The sequence below is a fragment of the Somniosus microcephalus genome, chromosome 18 (assembly GCF_052327205.1).
Source record: "Somniosus microcephalus isolate GS21.2 chromosome 18, FLI_Smic_1.0, whole genome shotgun sequence".
In the NCBI taxonomy this organism is placed as follows: domain Eukaryota; kingdom Metazoa; phylum Chordata; class Chondrichthyes; order Squaliformes; family Somniosidae; genus Somniosus; species Somniosus microcephalus.
In genome coordinates, this window is record NC_141004.1 from 19,848,070 (window position 1) to 19,864,943 (window position 16,874).

At 41.5% G+C, this 16,874-nt stretch overlaps 1 protein-coding gene across 2 annotated transcripts in view; it reads right to left on the reverse strand.

Moving 5' to 3' along the window:
• Nucleotides 1–4,126: 4,126 nt before the first annotated feature.
• Nucleotides 4,127–16,874, reverse strand: part of nucks1a (nuclear casein kinase and cyclin-dependent kinase substrate 1a) — a 50,060-nt gene continuing 37,312 nt past the window's right edge. For both annotated transcript variants that reach the window (XM_086011155.1, XM_086011156.1), the window contains 2 exons: nucleotides 9,888–10,043; nucleotides 4,127–6,126 (listed from right to left, as the gene is read on the reverse strand). In XM_086011155.1, the coding sequence (XP_085867281.1) occupies nucleotides 5,885–6,126; nucleotides 9,888–10,043 (398 nt within the window). In that variant the 3' untranslated portion in view covers nucleotides 4,127–5,884. The remainder of the gene's footprint in view (nucleotides 6,127–9,887; nucleotides 10,044–16,874) is intronic.

The following is a 16,874-nucleotide window of genomic DNA, read 5'->3' on the forward strand; positions in this document are numbered from 1 at the left end:
AGTGTTACATACATTATTGCCTTTACCTACTTGGCAGGTCAAATCCCACTTTAAGCAGCGTTTGCTCCTTTGGATACATGCATAGTAACAGCTGATTGTAAGTAACTGGTCCAACACAAAAACTACACAGTGCACGGCTGCCACAGTTCTGTGGAAAGTAGTTTTCTTAAAGCTGTAAGTTCCACAGCATCCAAGACGGCAAGGCCACAGGATTCTCTTTATAGGAGCACTCCCTTTATCCCAACATTCCCAAATCAGGAAACACCAGTAACGTACACGTCGAGCTCCGTTAGTTGCAACATGTTTTGGATCTACTCCAGATCTCAAAAGTCTGAAACCCTCGCGTACATTTTCACACGGTGGATAGAATCATCTGTGCCATTAAGTTGCTCAAGACTATGCACAAGTTTTTAATATAAAAGTTACCTATAAATTAATCCATTTATTTTGGAAAAACACAATCAGCCCCCATTACAAGGGATCACCGTGTTTACTTTGTTAGAAAGAAAGTCTTACTGTTTTTGTCTGAACTACACAAGCCACCCAGCCGATAATGGATTGATTGCAACACTGGCTCAAGAGCCATTTCTTCCACCACCTCACAGAAAGAACACGTTTTCGCCAATCCTATAAAGCAAGTGTTTCAACTCTAAAATACACCGGGTACTTTACAGTCCTGTAATATTCAGTGAAATTAGGCCCAGTATTATTGTACAACAGCCTTTCAGTGGCAACCTTGCAAAAAACCATAACCTACTATCCATTTTTCGTGATTTCCACAAAAGAAACTTGTGAAAATTGAATGAAACCATCCTATATTTTATGTATGCAACAAAATACTTGTTAGGAGTATAATGTGAAGATACAAAACCTGATGATACCAACAACCCCATCACAAGATAAGTTCTCAGTTTATGGTTATCTGAATCTCTCAGTACAGGAAACTCTTAACTGGCACCTAAATATCCGGTAATCTTTCTTAACCGGCAAAATTCAGGAGTAGGTTCAGGTAAGTTTTACTATATATTAGTGGCCATGCAACCGGGGCTCTTGTACATTGGTAAGTATACCTCTCTGTAATCCGGACTTTTTGATCAACCGGCACCACGCCGGTCCCATCGGTGCCGGATAAGAGAGAGTTTCCTGTATATTACCAATGTATTCAAGCCTATGAATTATCCTACATTGTTTTAGTGTCGCACACAGACTGTCATTGCAAATGATCTGGCTAATCAACGTGGGCTGCAGACGGATACAAAACTCGCTCACAAGGGTCTCAGAAATCAACATCAAGTAAATATTTGGCCCAAAATACATTTCCCCTAAAAACAAGAGGAAGATTGAAAAGCCTTTACCAGCATCTTTCTGCAAATGGCACCAAGGGAAAACAATCCTGGTTATGGACTTGAACACCTTTACCAGCCAATGCCATTCTCGGATATAGATAATTAAAAGCCACAAATTTAAGAAACCAGCAAAAAAGCATGGTCTTTCTCCCAATGAAATACTTGCCTTCTGATCAGAATAAGCAGTTTGTGGCAGTGGATCTCAAATTAGTTTCCGTGGAGGGGGGGGGGGGGGGGGAAACAATTAAAAAAAAAATTATTTTACCTTTTCTGGATGCTGTTTAAATTAAGATAGAAACCCACATAAGGGGCACCGCACCAGGCGAAAAAATGTTACTTTATCCTTTTTACATATAAAACACTAGATAAAAATTAAATGTTCAACACACACAACTGAGGGAAATTACTGCAGACAGTCCTGAGCAATAGAACCAGAGGATACAGCCTGTGTTTGAAGGGGGGTAAATTCAAAACTAACAATATTTAAGTGAGCAAGTGGCCAATCTATGGAACAGGCTCCCTAGGGAGATGGTAGAAGCAGACAGTATCGATTCATTCAAATGCATATTAGAGTGCTTTCAGAAAATAATTTCAGGTACAGTACAGGAGTAATTTGAGACATGACATATGGCAAGTGCAGCATGCTTGGGAGGAACAGGTGACTTCGGACCGATGGTTCTCTAGTCCTCCACCACTTGGGTTTTCCCTCCAATCATGTCTGGGTCTGTTGTAGACATTAATTGCTATGATTGGTCAACAACCCCATTACTGTATCATGCGACTACCAGGATGGTAGAAAGTAAACTAGATGGATCTTGGTCTTTTTCATCTAGCAATTCCTATGTGCCTATTCAAAGGGTTAAATCAATAACACTAAGATTACAGCAGTTTAAAATTGTCTTATCTGTCCATATTTTCTTTCTAAATGTACAGCCAATTCTCTTCAACATGCTTAGAAACAACGATTGCATCACACAGTGAACCGTACCATAAACTTTAACTCGGGTTTATTTTGTCCCCATTGCTCCAGGAATGTAGAGTTGTGAATCACCCAAACACCTGTCGTTTCAACAAAAACATCTGATTCCAATTCTGATATTTAGTTCATTGCAAAACTGAATCATTAATAAACTGAATCTTCAATAATCTATTAGAACAATATGCAGTGAAAAGAGTGGAAAAGTGGGGGTGGGGAAGGGGGAAAAGGGCAGGAGCATATAGACGAGACTAAACAGGAGCGGCTGGCTAACGTGGGAGATCCAAAATTAACCCCGTTTTTGGCAATTTCCACAGGCAGGAAATTAGAATGAAATGCAGCTGAATTCAAACATAGGCACTTACCATTTCCCCTTTTTTATCTTGCTGATATGAATGCAAATTCTCCAACATATGTCTCAAAGTCCCAAGAGATTACACCAGTTTTGTTCTTTATATCAGTACAGTTCTGGTCCATTGTTAATATGCAAGTAAATGGTTAATATAATTTAAACCTTGACACAATAATCATCATCAAGGGAGAAAGAGGGAAATCCCCTCAAGTAGTGCTAGTGGAACCAATGTAAGTTCACTTTTACAGAAGTTAAATAACTACTTCTCCTTGGAGGACACTACAGCAACTGCATGGTTTCATTTACATTATAGGAATGTCAAGCATGCCATTCACATTAGCTTCATCTAGATCACTTAAAGGGATTAAATTATATCCAATCCAATCAGGTTTCTGCCCTGCCACAGTACCAAAACGGCTCTCATCAAAGTCACAAATGACTTCCTTTGTGACTGTGACAAAGGTAAACTATCCCTCCTCGTCCTTCTAGACTAGTCTGCAGCCTTTGCAGCTCCTTAAAACCTACCTCTTTGACCGAGCTTTTGGTCACCTGCCCTAATTTCTCCTTATGTGGCTTGGTGTCAAATTTTTTTTGTCTTATAACACTCCTGTGAATCGCCTTGAGACGTTTTACTACATTAAAGGCATTATATAAATACAAGTTGTTATAGTTACAGACTCCAAGTCACCAGATCACTGTCTTTTTTTTTAAAGAAAAAGTAAAAACAATCTTGCAATATGTCATGAGAACGTTTCAGTTCAAAAGTACATTCCTCAATATACTGGGCAATGATACATTTCTCCCAATAACACTATTTCTGGCAAGACGCAACTGTTCAGTTGCTCACAATCTACTGCAAACAACAACATTTCATCATATATCTAAGAGTACAGATGGGCTCAGTCTATTTAGATGATACAATACTGTATTCACCTGAACTACAATAGATTGTTAAAAAATTATGAAACAAGTTGAGGCACTGAAATATTGACTGACCACTGGGTTAGAATGACGTTTTTTTAAAAAAATGTGGATAGGTTACACAGTCAAAGCTAATTACAACAACCACCCCCACCCACCACCAAATATATGTACTTTATAATCTTCCACAAAGTATTCGACAGCAACATACCCATGGCTGAAAAAAATTATGATCTCTGAAATGGAAATGGGAAGGGCGGGGGGGGGGGGGGGCGAAGAAATTGATATCTCAACATGTACCATGTAACAGAAAGCACCCGACAGCTGCAAACAGCATTCCAGGGATGATATAGGTCTAAAAATCCGTGATCTCACACATCCTATGTAATAGCATGCGCAAAGATTTTTTAAGCGCTGTTGCAAGCAACAGTTACATTTAAGTGCATTGCTCTGAACACATCGTTGTGTTTCAAAAATGCTCCTCCCTCCCACCCCTTTAACAGCCTCCAAAATAATTGCTCGAAGAAACCATTTTACACCAGCAGACATTTAATGTTCTGTAGCGAAAATAAAAACAAAAGAAATTGAAAGCCCACGTGAATCGGATGTTAACATCGTAAGAATTGGCTGTACAAGTTCTTTTTTTTTTGTAACTTACAAAGATATGGCTGCTTTGACAAAATGCTGATACAGAAACAATTGCGCAGTTTTTCAGGATTCCATCACATTCATTTTTAAACATTTCAATCTGCAAAAAAAAAATACAATTCAGTTCACAAGATCAGACCTGATGACTCGGCGATTTTTGGTGGTGTGCAGCTTTTTCTTTTCCCATCTGGCTTTCTTTGTTTTTCAATATCGTACCTCTAAAGTATTGACGGTAGAACTACCAATGACAAGTTTGTGATAGCTTTTCAGGATTACAGCATCCCACATCACCACTCATTTACTTGGAACAGCTTGACCGTACTATTTTAGATACAATCATCACTTGCAATGCAACATTTCCCATGTGTGAACGGGTTAGATTTGCAATACAAAAGATCGTGCCCATTGAAATCCCAGGGCGTTTATTAAAAAAAAAATCTAGGCTGACCCAAAAAGTTTAAGATATCTTAAAAATACAATATTCAATCAGTTTTTTTTTTAAACTTAACATATATAACACTAAAATAGTTGAAAGAGTGGACCAAATAAATCTTAAATTTGGACTGAAATAGTAGACTGGGGACGATTAATTTGTGATCATTTGATATTTAGTTATGCTGGAAGGATGCAACAGGGGTTCACATTTTCAATTAAAATGGATGGAATTGTTTTAAGACAACATTAGTTTTATCTACTTAACCGACTTATGATTCACATGTGAAAGACTACAATGCTATTGAGACAAATTTTAGAAACTGCTTAGATAATATACTGGGAGACATAGTAATCAGTTAGCATTGTTGTAAATGGCAGATGCTTTTCCTTAAAAGACACCAGAAACACTTTTATTTACTCTTAAGGTTACGATTCAAAATGGTTATAAGCAAAATCTACAACTATTTTTAAAATGAAGCTACATCTAAACTTCTAGGTCATTTGGCTACGTGTATGTACAGCACCTAAATTTTACAAGGCCGAGATAGTTAAGCTGATGTTTTATTTACAGGAGTCTTTGATCTTGTCCTTTGTTTAAAAAAAAACACTTTGCAGTCAAACATTTCAGACAAAGGAATCCACAGGAAGGATTCATTCAACACCGGAGACCAAGAAAATGTGCAGTTTTTTTTTTGCGAGTATGCAAAAGATGAATCGTTTGTTATATAAACTGTACTTGTACGTTACAAGTTTGCATCTGGGTTTGCCGTTTTGCACGCAACAATTCAATGCTGTAATGGAAAGATGGTAGAGTTAGTTTCCTGAAAGGATGAGATCAAATAGGCCGAAGGGTTTGCCTTCATCTGAACATACTGCGGGCATATTTTTTGCTGCTAAACTACTTTTGTAGTGTTTTTGTCAGATTTTTCACAGCTTCACTTGAAATTGCCATTATAAAAAAAGACAAAAATACTAGCAATTCGCACTAGGTTTGCAGTTCCTAACTTTGAAAAGATCAAAGCAACTCCCATAAAATACCAAGCCAAATTTAAATGATTTGATTCTGTTAATAACGTCTGCAGGACACAAAGGGACAGTCTCTAAAAAAAAACACACACAAGTCCTGTGTCTAAACCTTGTGAACCGAGCTGTCAGTGAAGTCATTTTCTAACTCTACTTATATAAAAAAATATCCCCTTGTATTGTTCAGTCATCCCCAGAATTAACTTCTTCCTCTTCCTCCTCCTCCTCCTCCTCCTCTTCTTCCTCCTCCTCCTCCTCCTCTTCTGGTTCTTCCTCCTCATTTGTTTCTGGTGGAGGACTCTTCTCCTTCTTTGACTCTTTAGCAGGGCTTTCGGGTGGTTGCCCCTTAGAAGGTGGTGATGCCTTTGTGGCAGCAACCCGCCCCTTTCCTTTGCCTTTTACCGGACTAGGAGTTGCAGGGGTGACTTAAAAAGTAAAAGATACACAAATCAGTAATTATATGAAAACATACTTCAGAATTGCACTACAACAAATCATCTTTTATGCTACAAAGATGACCATTTCAAAACAATTCAAGATTCAAATAGACAAGAGTACAATTAAAAAGTCAAAAGGAACGAGATATTTAAATGCAACTGTAAAAGAGATTACAACACTTGAACACTGCATAAAAAGCATAGGAAATCCATTTTTTTTTTTTTTTTTTTAGAGCATAAAAAAGACAGGTGAAACACTTCATTAGATACAGTAAGCAGCACGCTGGGCACTGAAAGGTCATAAATCAGCACCCGAGCCTTTCTAGACTTGGAAAACATTAGAAATCAAAACATCCACATATGATTGAAGTAGTAGTCAAATGAAGGAAACACTGAGGGAGCGGGGGAAATTGGTACTAAATTACTGATGCAGGTCACCACATTGCAGCAGACACCAAAACAGGAAGCTCCGTGTGTGCCAGGTCAGATAGAAGCACGAGGTAGGGAGTGAGGTTTATACCTGAATGTTGAACTACATTCAACAATGAAGCATAATCATATCGGAGGTAATTTAAAAAAAAATCGTCCACAGTTGTTAAACCACCACATAGAAATGAACTATGACAAAACATTATGGAAAACAGAGGCATGAAACTCGATGATGCAAGGCCAGCTTGGAGCACGGCAATGCAAAGGCACTGGCTTGATCCATCGAATGTCTCTGGTTGCAGCTGCATAGAACCGCACAGCTCTGAACAAAATGGTACTTCCATTCTGGGAGGTGGAGGCATGTAGTTGAAGTAAATATTGCAGCAGAATTCCCAAGACACATTAAACTCAAATTTTTAGTATAAACTTTGTAGATAGGCCAATTTTAAGACCCATCGACGTACCAAATAATGGCCATCCAAACCCAAAGCTTCAATAATAAATAAAAGCAGAAATTGCTGGAAATACTCAGGTCAGGCAGCATCTGTGGAGACACCCTATTTTTTCACATGGCAGCGGTTGATGATTCTGCCTTTCCCGTTTACACCGCTTCTAGACTTAGCTTTTGCTTCTTTACTAGTCCCATTACCATCTCTTTTTGCCGTGCACCATCATCCCTTTTGTCTTTTAATCTCTCCTGCCTTCTATCCCACCACAGACCTTCCTTTTTGTTCTTTCCTCCCCTGCCCCTGCACTTGCTTAAAAACCTGTTACATCTCTAACCTTTTCCAGTTCTGACAAAGGGTCATCGACCTGAAACGTTAACTCTGTTTCTCTCTCTCCCCACAGATGCTGTCTGACCTGCTGAGTATTTCCAGCATTTTCTCTTTTTACTTTGGATTTCCAGCATCCGCAGTATTTTGCTTTTGCCAAAGCTTCGATGGCTGCCTGCAATCTACAATGAGCTGTGTGATGATCACAAGAGGAATGCCTCCAAAATAAGGCCATGTAACAACAGGAGTGAAGGAGGGCCACATTTCTGACTGTTTTGCGATAATTTTTTTTTATTTTTTTAAAAAGGGAACCGTGTCCCTTTTCGCTTTCCATCCAATTTGAATGGCAGCCCAATTACTTGCATTTGGAAGTTGAAAAGGAAAAGCCAATAGCACGCAATAATTTTCAAAAACTTGTATGTAAAAATACAGCGTACTTAAAAGTTTTGCTAAAATTTAATGCTTGTTAATTTCTACAAAACTGTATAAATGCAGGAAACTCTCTCTTAACTGGCACCTAAATAACCAGAAACCTCTCTTAACCAGCAAAATTCAGGAGTAGGTCCCGGTAAGTTTTACTTTATATTAGTGGCCGTGTAACCGGGGTTCCTGAATCTGTGGCCGTGCAACAGGGGCTCCTGGATCTGTGGCTGTGTAACCGGGGTTCCTGAATCTGTGGCCATGCAACAGGGGCTCCTGGATCTGTGGCCGTGTAACCGGGGTTCCTGAATCTGTGGCCATGCAACAGGGACTCCTGGATCTGTGGCCGTGTAACCGGGGTTCCTGAATCTGTGGCCATGCAACAGGGACTCCTGGATCTGTGGCCGTGTAACCGGGGTTCCTGAATCTGTGGCCATGCAACAGGGACTCCTGGATCTGTGGCTGTGTAACCGGGGTTCCTGAATCTGTGGCCATGCAACAGGGGCTCCTGGATCTGTGGCCGTGTAACCGGGGTTCCTGAATCTGTGGCCATGCAACAGGGACTCCTGGATCTGTGGCCGTGTAACCGGGGTTCCTGAATCTGTGGCCGTGCAACAGGGACTCCTGGATCTGTGGCCGTGTAACCGGGGCTCCTGCACCTGTGGCCGTGCAACAGGGACTCCTGGATCTGTGGCCGTGTAACCGGGGCTCCTGCACCTGTGGCCGTGTACGGGGCTGTCGTATCTTACTAAGTATACCTCTCTGTAATCCGGACTTTTTGATCAACCGGCACCACGCCGGTCCCGGATAAAAGAGTTTCCTGTACATGCATAAATAAAGTAATACAGCTGGTCAAATGTTGAAAGGAGCCAAGAATTAGGTCATGGGAAATTTGCTCAAATTGGGTGAAAGTTAATTAAAAGTGCTTCAAAGATCATGGAGTGATAATGTCTCAAATACTGAGGTGCTGCATCAATTCTTGGCCGTGCAACTGCACAGTTGGACATTATTGGGCGCAACTATTTTTCCAAAGAAACCTAGTATCAAGATTTAAATTCTGTTGAAATCTGGAGAAGCATTACTGAGTAAGATTTTTAGTATTAGTGGATAGATAGACTACCGTAAATCCATCCCAAATTCCAATCCAGCAGAATTGAGGAAAGAGAAAAGAAAAAGGCTGCTTGCATGTTACAACTGTGTTTATTCTGAAGCTTTGTGACATGAATTCGGTGTTCATAAAAGTTTAGAACCTTTAAACACGCTTGAGCACACACCTGTAAAATACACAACAATCACATTAGAGATTCTTCGAATTCGTACTCCTTTCTCAAATTTAGTTTTTGTATCTTGACTACCCCTGCTAAAACATTAAAAAGGACGTTTGAGTAGGTGTTCTAAAACTTAGGGGGCGGATGCAAATCGATGAAAAGTCTTAAGAACATAAGAAATAGGAGCAGGAGTAGGCCATACGGCTCTGCCATTCAATAAGATCACGGCTGATCTTCTACCTCATCTCCACTTTCCTGCCCGATCCCTTGATTCCCTTAGTGGCCAAGAGTACAGGAATGAAAAACGATCGCAAATGCAAATAAAACCAGCAAATCACTTTCCCAGCAGAGCAGCTTAGCATGAATATTTTTAAACCACGAGAATGATTTCAACGGTGACCATTCACAACAAGCACCAATGCCCCAGGACACACCTGAATTAACTTGCAACCACTTTCTCTGTTGCAACCTTTTTCATCTCTCGTTGATCAATTTGATTGATACTCTGAGTCAGTCAATGTTCCTTTTAACTTTCCCTCATGGCTCCAAATACACCCGTCTTACACGTGTAGAAATGAAAACTTATCGCAGTTTCCTACGCCAATTCAGTTTTCCCCCTCAGAACCTAAAAACGGTGGAATCTCGTGCCTTGTCGAGTCATTCCTCCTTTCTCTAACCTGCATTCTTTTAAAAGCCCAGCTTAGCATCACCCAAGTACTTGATTTCCCTGGCCTTCTCTTTTACACTCGCGGTGGTGAACTACACTACGATCCTTTGCCTTTAACCTTGGTTTAACAAGGAGAACTTGAGCCGATCCCCTGCATGGTAACTTCTCCATCAACAGTAGCGTGCAGCTTACCTGTGGCGCTGAGCCTGGGCTTGGGCGTCTTCTTTTCTTTCTTTTCAGGTACTGTTTTAGTCTTCCTTCCCTTTTTGCTTTTCTTCAAAGAGCTCTCGTAGTCGCTGTCATCATCATCTTCCACATAAAAGTCTGCATCACTTCCAGAATCCCCTTCTATAATAATATTGAACAATTGTGAAATTCAGCCATACAACCATTACGCATTTTCATGTTGGTCCCAACTAAACACAATTCAGGATTTTTTTTTTTTTTTTAATAAAAACAGCGCTGTATTTTTTTTTAAACAAAGTTTAGGATTTTAAAAGCATTTTGTGCTCCTTCATAAACACGAACATGAAATTTGTGCTGATGCTTATTAAGCGCACACGGTGAGGCAAGCTATATGACATGACGGTAGAGCAGTTACAATACTAGACTGGAAACCCAGATTGTGAAGTCAAAGACCACCACGACAAGCGGCGAAACTGAATTCAGTACATCTACTAGTTTATTGACCATCACCAGAAAAATCTCAGATTGCCTAAAAACACAACTAGATTACGAATGCCTTTCAGGGACGGGAACCTGCAACTGCTACCTGGTCTGGCCTACACCTGATTCCAGTCCAATGTGGTTCGATGTTAATGCCGTCAAGGCAAGTAGCAATGGGCAACAAACCAATAAAAAAAGGTGCCTCAGCCGAGAAGACTCTAGTGTTATTTATTTAATAACACCTGGATACAAAATGTAGCCAAAGATTTCCTTCTATTTGCCAGTGTATCCGTGAACCAACTGCCCTAAACTCACACTAGAAATCAAACAGGACCATTGGATCTTTTCCAACATTAGAGACATAACAGCACACCCTGGGACTTTTTAATGCCTCTACAAGTCAAATCGCTCAAGAAACTTAAAAAAAAAAAAAAAAAATTTTTAGTTCCTGGGATGTGGGCATTTAAAACCCATCCGTAATTGCCCGCGAGAAGGTGGTGGTGAGCCGCCTTCTTGAACCGCTGCAGTCCGTGTGGTGAAGGTGCTCCCACAGTGCTTAATTATAGACTTTTGCAATTTCTCGACAACAGGCTAACTGGTCTATAATTCCCTGGTTTCCCCCTCTCACCATTCTTAAAAAGCAGAGTGACATGTGCAATTTTCCAATCTAAACGGACAGTTCCTGAATCTCGAGAATTTTGGAAGATTATAGTTAGGGCATCTGCAGTGTGCTCACCTACTTCCTTTAAACCCTGGGCTGGAAACCATCTGGTCCTGGGGATTTGTCACTCTTTAGTGCCATTATCTTCTTTATTACTGTTCATTTACTTACATTGGTTTTATTCAGTCCCTGTCCCCGATTCAATATTAGTTTCTTTGGGATTTCCAGCATGCTATTCTCTTCTACTGTAAATACTGATGTGATGCAAAGTAATTATTCAACAACGTTCGCCATTTCCACATGGTCATTGACAATATCGCCACTTTCAGTTTTTAAGGGGCCAACATTGCTCCTGATCACCCTCTTTTTCCTAATGTAACTGTAAAGTTCTGTGTGTTGATTTTGATATCCCTTGCAAGTTACTTCTCGTACTCCCTTTTTGTAGCTCTTGCTCTCTGTTTTGTGAACCTTTGCTGTTCTTTGCATCTTTCCCATTCGCCAGGATTGGTGCTATTTCTGGCACCTGTCAGAAAGGTAGTGAATTTCTTGAGTGTCCATACATTTTTGAATGCCCTTTCCTTTAGTTTTATGCTGTCCCTTACCTCTTTAGTTGTCCGCTGTCCCTTACCTCTTTAGTTGTCCGCTGTCCCTTACCTCTTTAGTTGTCCATGGCTGTTTTTTTGGGCAAGTAGAGCTCTTGCCCCTCAGGGGTATAAACTGGTTCTGTATCACCTTAAATTCTTTTTTGAACATCTCCCACTGATCTGCTGTCGTTTTACCCATTAACAGATTCACCCAGTTTACTGTGGACAGTCTCTGCCTCATCCCATTGAAGTCGGCCTTACCTAAAATCTAGAATCTTTTCAAAAGCTACGTTGAACTCGATCATGTTATGATTGCTATTGGATAAATGTTCACGCAGTTAGGCCGTTGACTAAATCTGGCTCAGGGCTCATTACTAAATCTAATATGGGTTGCCCCCTTGTTGCCTCTAGGACATATTGTTGTGTGTGTCCGGGATAGTTTTCTACAAGAAATTAACTACCTTTCTGACAGGTGCCCGTCTACTTTTCCCAATCTATATGAAAGTTAAAATCCTTCATTAAAACCACTCTGCCTTTGCTACCCGCTTATCTAATCTCTGCATTTATACAATCCAACACTTCACAGCTGCTACCAGGGGCCTATACACAACTCCCACTACACTCTAAGATCCTTTCCTATTTCTTAATTCAACCCATAAGGTCTCCACTGGCTGCTTACCTCTCTTTAAATCCTCTCTTATCATTGAAGTGATTTCAGTCCCGTGATCAGCTTTACTGATTCTATCGGAGTCAGAGTTTCACAGAAGGAATGGATTAAGTAGCCTCACTACTGTACAGCCCACACGGATGGTAAAATGGTCATCATTGTGGCCATATAGGTTTTGTATCCATAGTTGGGGTTAAAAAAGTTAACCCTCAAATCAGCAACAATCCTCTTAAGCTCTTGTTCCATCAATATTTTAATAAGCACTAACTGTTGAACATGCACCTTACACAATCACACCAAACAGGAATACCTAACGGAGCCTCCCTCAAAAATGCTTTTAATGCAATCAGTGCATGCCACTCGATGAATTGCTCGGTGAAGTTGAATGGCGATACTGTACAACTCGAGCATTTTTATGGCTACAACTCTTGCGTTATAAACTGGTTGGATTTTAAGCGTAGAATGTTACAACACAGAAACTGGGCCAAATGGCCCATTGAGTCTGCACTGGTACTATTCTTTGAGCCACCTACTCTAACCCTCTCCTGCTTGCTCCATATAGCCTTTTCTTTTCCTCTTCTATGAACAATCTGTACATATTTGCTTCAACTACATTGTGTGACAGAAAATTCCAATTCTAACCCTTTAATTCTTTTGGTGATCATCTTACATTTGTGTCCTCTCATTAGTGTCTCGCTGACCTAGTGAAAACAATCACTATTTACCTCATCATAACTCTTTACAAACCCGAAGACCTCCATCAGGTTACCCATAACCTTCTCAGCCCTGATTTAAAAAAGCTCTTCCTTCTCAAGTGTCTCTTCATAACTATAATCCCTCATTCCCGGTAACATTCCAGTAAATCTATGGTGCAAATTTTCTACTGCTTTTATCTCTTTCCTACCTATAACAGACTTAACTAAAATAAATGTTTTGCTACACATCCTTACACCTGCCATGCAACCAAGGGATAAATAAACTGAGTGATCAGATTCCAAAACAGGCCACGTGCCTCCGACCAGGTGCATTCCTTGCAGACGGGAATCTCAGCTGCCAATCAGCAGATTGAAGATTAGAGTAATTTAAGTAACAAAAATCAGCTAGAAGTTAACTTTCTGTAAGTGCTTGCAAACAATATGCTGGCCACGTTTTGCCTTTGGGAAACTTCCTGAACTTTTGCCGTCAAAATTAGTGGAGTCCAGATCAAGTATATTTAGCAAATGTACATGACATAGAAACATAGAAGATAGGAGCAGGAGTAGGCCATTCGGCCCCTCGAGCCTGCTCCGCCATTCAATGCGATCATGGCTGATCATCCAAATTCAGTACCCGGTCCCTGCTTTCTCCCCATATCTCTTGATCCCTTTAGCCTTAAGAAATATATCTAACTCCTTCTTGAATATATTTAATGAATTGGCCTCAACTGCCTTCTGTGGTAGAGAATTCCACAGGTTCACCAGTCTCTGGGTGAAGAAATTCCTCCTCATCTCAGTCTTAAATGGCTTACCCCTTATCCTTAGACTGTGACCCCTGGTTCTGGACTCCCCGACCATCGGGAACATCTGTCCTGCATCTAGTCTGTCCAGTCCTGTCAGAATTTTATAAGTTTCAATGAGATCCCCTCTCATTCTTCTAAACTCCAGCGAGTATAAGCCCCATCGACCCAATCTCTCCTCATACATCATTCCTGCCATCCCAGGTATCAGTCTGGTGAATCTTCGCTGCACTCCCTCCATGGCAAGAACGTCCTTCCTCAGATAAAGCGACCAAAACTGCACACAATACTCAAGGTGTGGTCTCACCAAGGCCCTGTACAACTGCAGCATGACTTTCGGACACCAACCAGCCAGATTCATCAAGAAAGGATAAACAACCACCACGTTTATTTTAGCCACCTCCAACTGTACCCCCAGAACTGCTTAAACTGCAAGTGAACCAACGTTCCTGCAAAGCTGCTCGGCCATCTGGAGGTCCCGCGCAGGTCGCTTACCAGCTTTTGAATGGGAAATTTTGAATGGGCCGTGCAGCCAAAAAAGAGAACACACATTGATTTGGACTGCAGGTGAAAGGAGTTCCCTCATGCTCCCCTTTTACTATCCAGCAATGCATCTGCACCCTTCTTAAAATCGGGTCACCAGAGGCTCTCCTGTCCTTTAACCGTCTATCTACACTGAAACAGAAACAAATTAAGACTTCAAATTATCCTGCATTTACTTTCCGTGACGTCCACCAAGTTTAAAACAAAAATTGTCTCCAGTCAGCTCACCGCGAGAAACAGGACAAAATAAAACACATGGTTTGATGAACATCTTAAAACTGAAAAAGGATACCAACGTCTATCTTCTATATATATATATTATTATATATATAAAATAAAATAAATTTTAAAAAAGGATAGTTCTGTCTGTCTGAGCATCACTCAAAAGTTATAGAGCGTACCTACACATGTTATATATCAAAAGAAAGCTTATGATTAGTGGAGTCTACTAGGTGTCTTTACTTTTTGGTCAGACAAAAATTGTTCGGACAGTAGACAAAAAACGGGGAAAAATCCGCTCATTAGCGGTTGACCAATCCCACCGCTCATTAGCGTTGAGTGATGAGATGGTTGACCAATCCTACAGTTCAGTGCCCTGATGGTTGACCAATCGGTGCGTCACGGGGGGGGGGGGGCATTTCATGGCGTTTGTGGGCGGGGCCTAATCCTTCAAACTGCCGTTACTGAGGTGAGTGGCGGCCATTACAGACCGGCCGGGCCTGAAGCTTAAAAAATTTCTCTCTCTCTCTCGCCGTGAGTGCGGGACCGGGAAAACCGGGGCTTTCACACGAGCCGTCCCCGACCGATATCGGACATGGGAGTCCGGAGCGAAAGGCGTTCCACTGCTGCCCGGCCAACCGGGTCCAAAGGCCGGCAGCGTTAACCATGAGGAACCCCGGACTCGCTTCAGAGCGATGGGCACCCGGACTCCCGGTGTCGGATATGCTCTGTTCTGGTACCGTGGTGAGTCAGAGGGAGAGGAGAGGGGCAGGGAGAGACAGGGGCAGGGAGAGAGAGGGGGAGGGAGAGAGGAGGTGGGTGAGGGAACTTCCCGCCGACCTCACAAAATGGCGGCCGCCCTTCTTCACCCGCAGTCTGTCTCTCTCTCTCCCCCAGACAAACTCATTATAATATATAAAAATTATTTCTACCTTTTTCATAACATCATGCCCTCAAAAAACCCTCGGCACTGCCGGGCACTCCAGCTAGTAATACTATATATGCTCACAGAACAGCAGTTAAAATTACCGAGCATTTAGACAACTGTTAACATAAGCCCTAAATAAGCTTACGTTATACTTTCCAATTAAACCAGCAGCAGGACTTACCTCAACAACGAGCGGTGCTGCTTTGGCTTGTGATATCTTACCCAGTCATTGGGGAATATATAGCAAGCAGAAAATATTGTACAGTATTTCTATTCTGCAGGCACTGTAGAAACCACTGCACAGGAGCAGGACTTGGTGCCACAGCATGTGGTCCCTAGCAGTATCTCACCTATTTCTTGATGTTGTTTTGCAATGTAACTACGCAGCATTACTTACATCCACAATGTCTTTGTTTTTCGCCCAACACAGAACATAGAATTACGCATCAATAAAACCACAAGATTTCATTTCATAGAAATTTACAGTACACAAGGAGGCCATTCGGCCCATCGTGTCCGTGCCGGCCGACAAAGAGCTCTCCAGCCTAATCCCACTTTCCAGCTCTTGGTCCGTAGCCCTGTAGGTTACGGCACTTCAAGTGCATATCCAAGTACTTTTTAAATGTGATCGAGGGTCTCTGCCTCTACCACCCTTTCAGGCAGTGAGTTCCAGACCCCCACCACCCTCTGGGTGAAAAAAGCTCTCCTCAAATCCCCTCTAATCCTCCTACCAATTACTTTAAATCTATGCCCCCTGGTTATTGACCCCTCTGCTAAGGGAAATCGGTCCTTCCTAGCCACTCTCTCTAGGCCACTCATAATTTTATACACCTCAATTAGGTCTCTCCCTCAGCCTCCTGTGTTCCAAAGAAAACAACCCCAGCCTATCCAGTTTTTCCTCATAGCTAAAATTCCCCAGCCCAGGCAACATCTTCGCAAATCTCCTCCGCACCCTCTCTAGTGCAATCACATCCTTCCTGTAATGTGGTGACCAGAACTGCACGCAGTATTCTAGCTGCGGCCTAACTAGTGTTTTATACAGTTCAAGCATAACCTCCCTGCTCTTATATTCTATGCCTCGGCTAATAAAGGAAAGTATCCTGTATGCCTTCTTAACCACCTTATCTACCTGTCCTGCTACCTTCAGGGATCTGTGGACATGCACTCCAAGGTCCCTCTGATCTTCTGCACTTCAGTGTCCTACCATTTAATGTGTATTATTTGCCTTGTTAGCTCTCCCCAAATGCATTACCTCACACTTCGCCAGATTGAATTCCATTTGCCACTGTTCTGCCCACCTGACCAGTCCACTGATATCTTCCTGCAGCTTCTTTCTTCATCAACCACCACAAGGCCAATTTTTGTATCATCTGCAAACTTCTTAATCATACGTCTTACATTCAAGTCCAAATCATT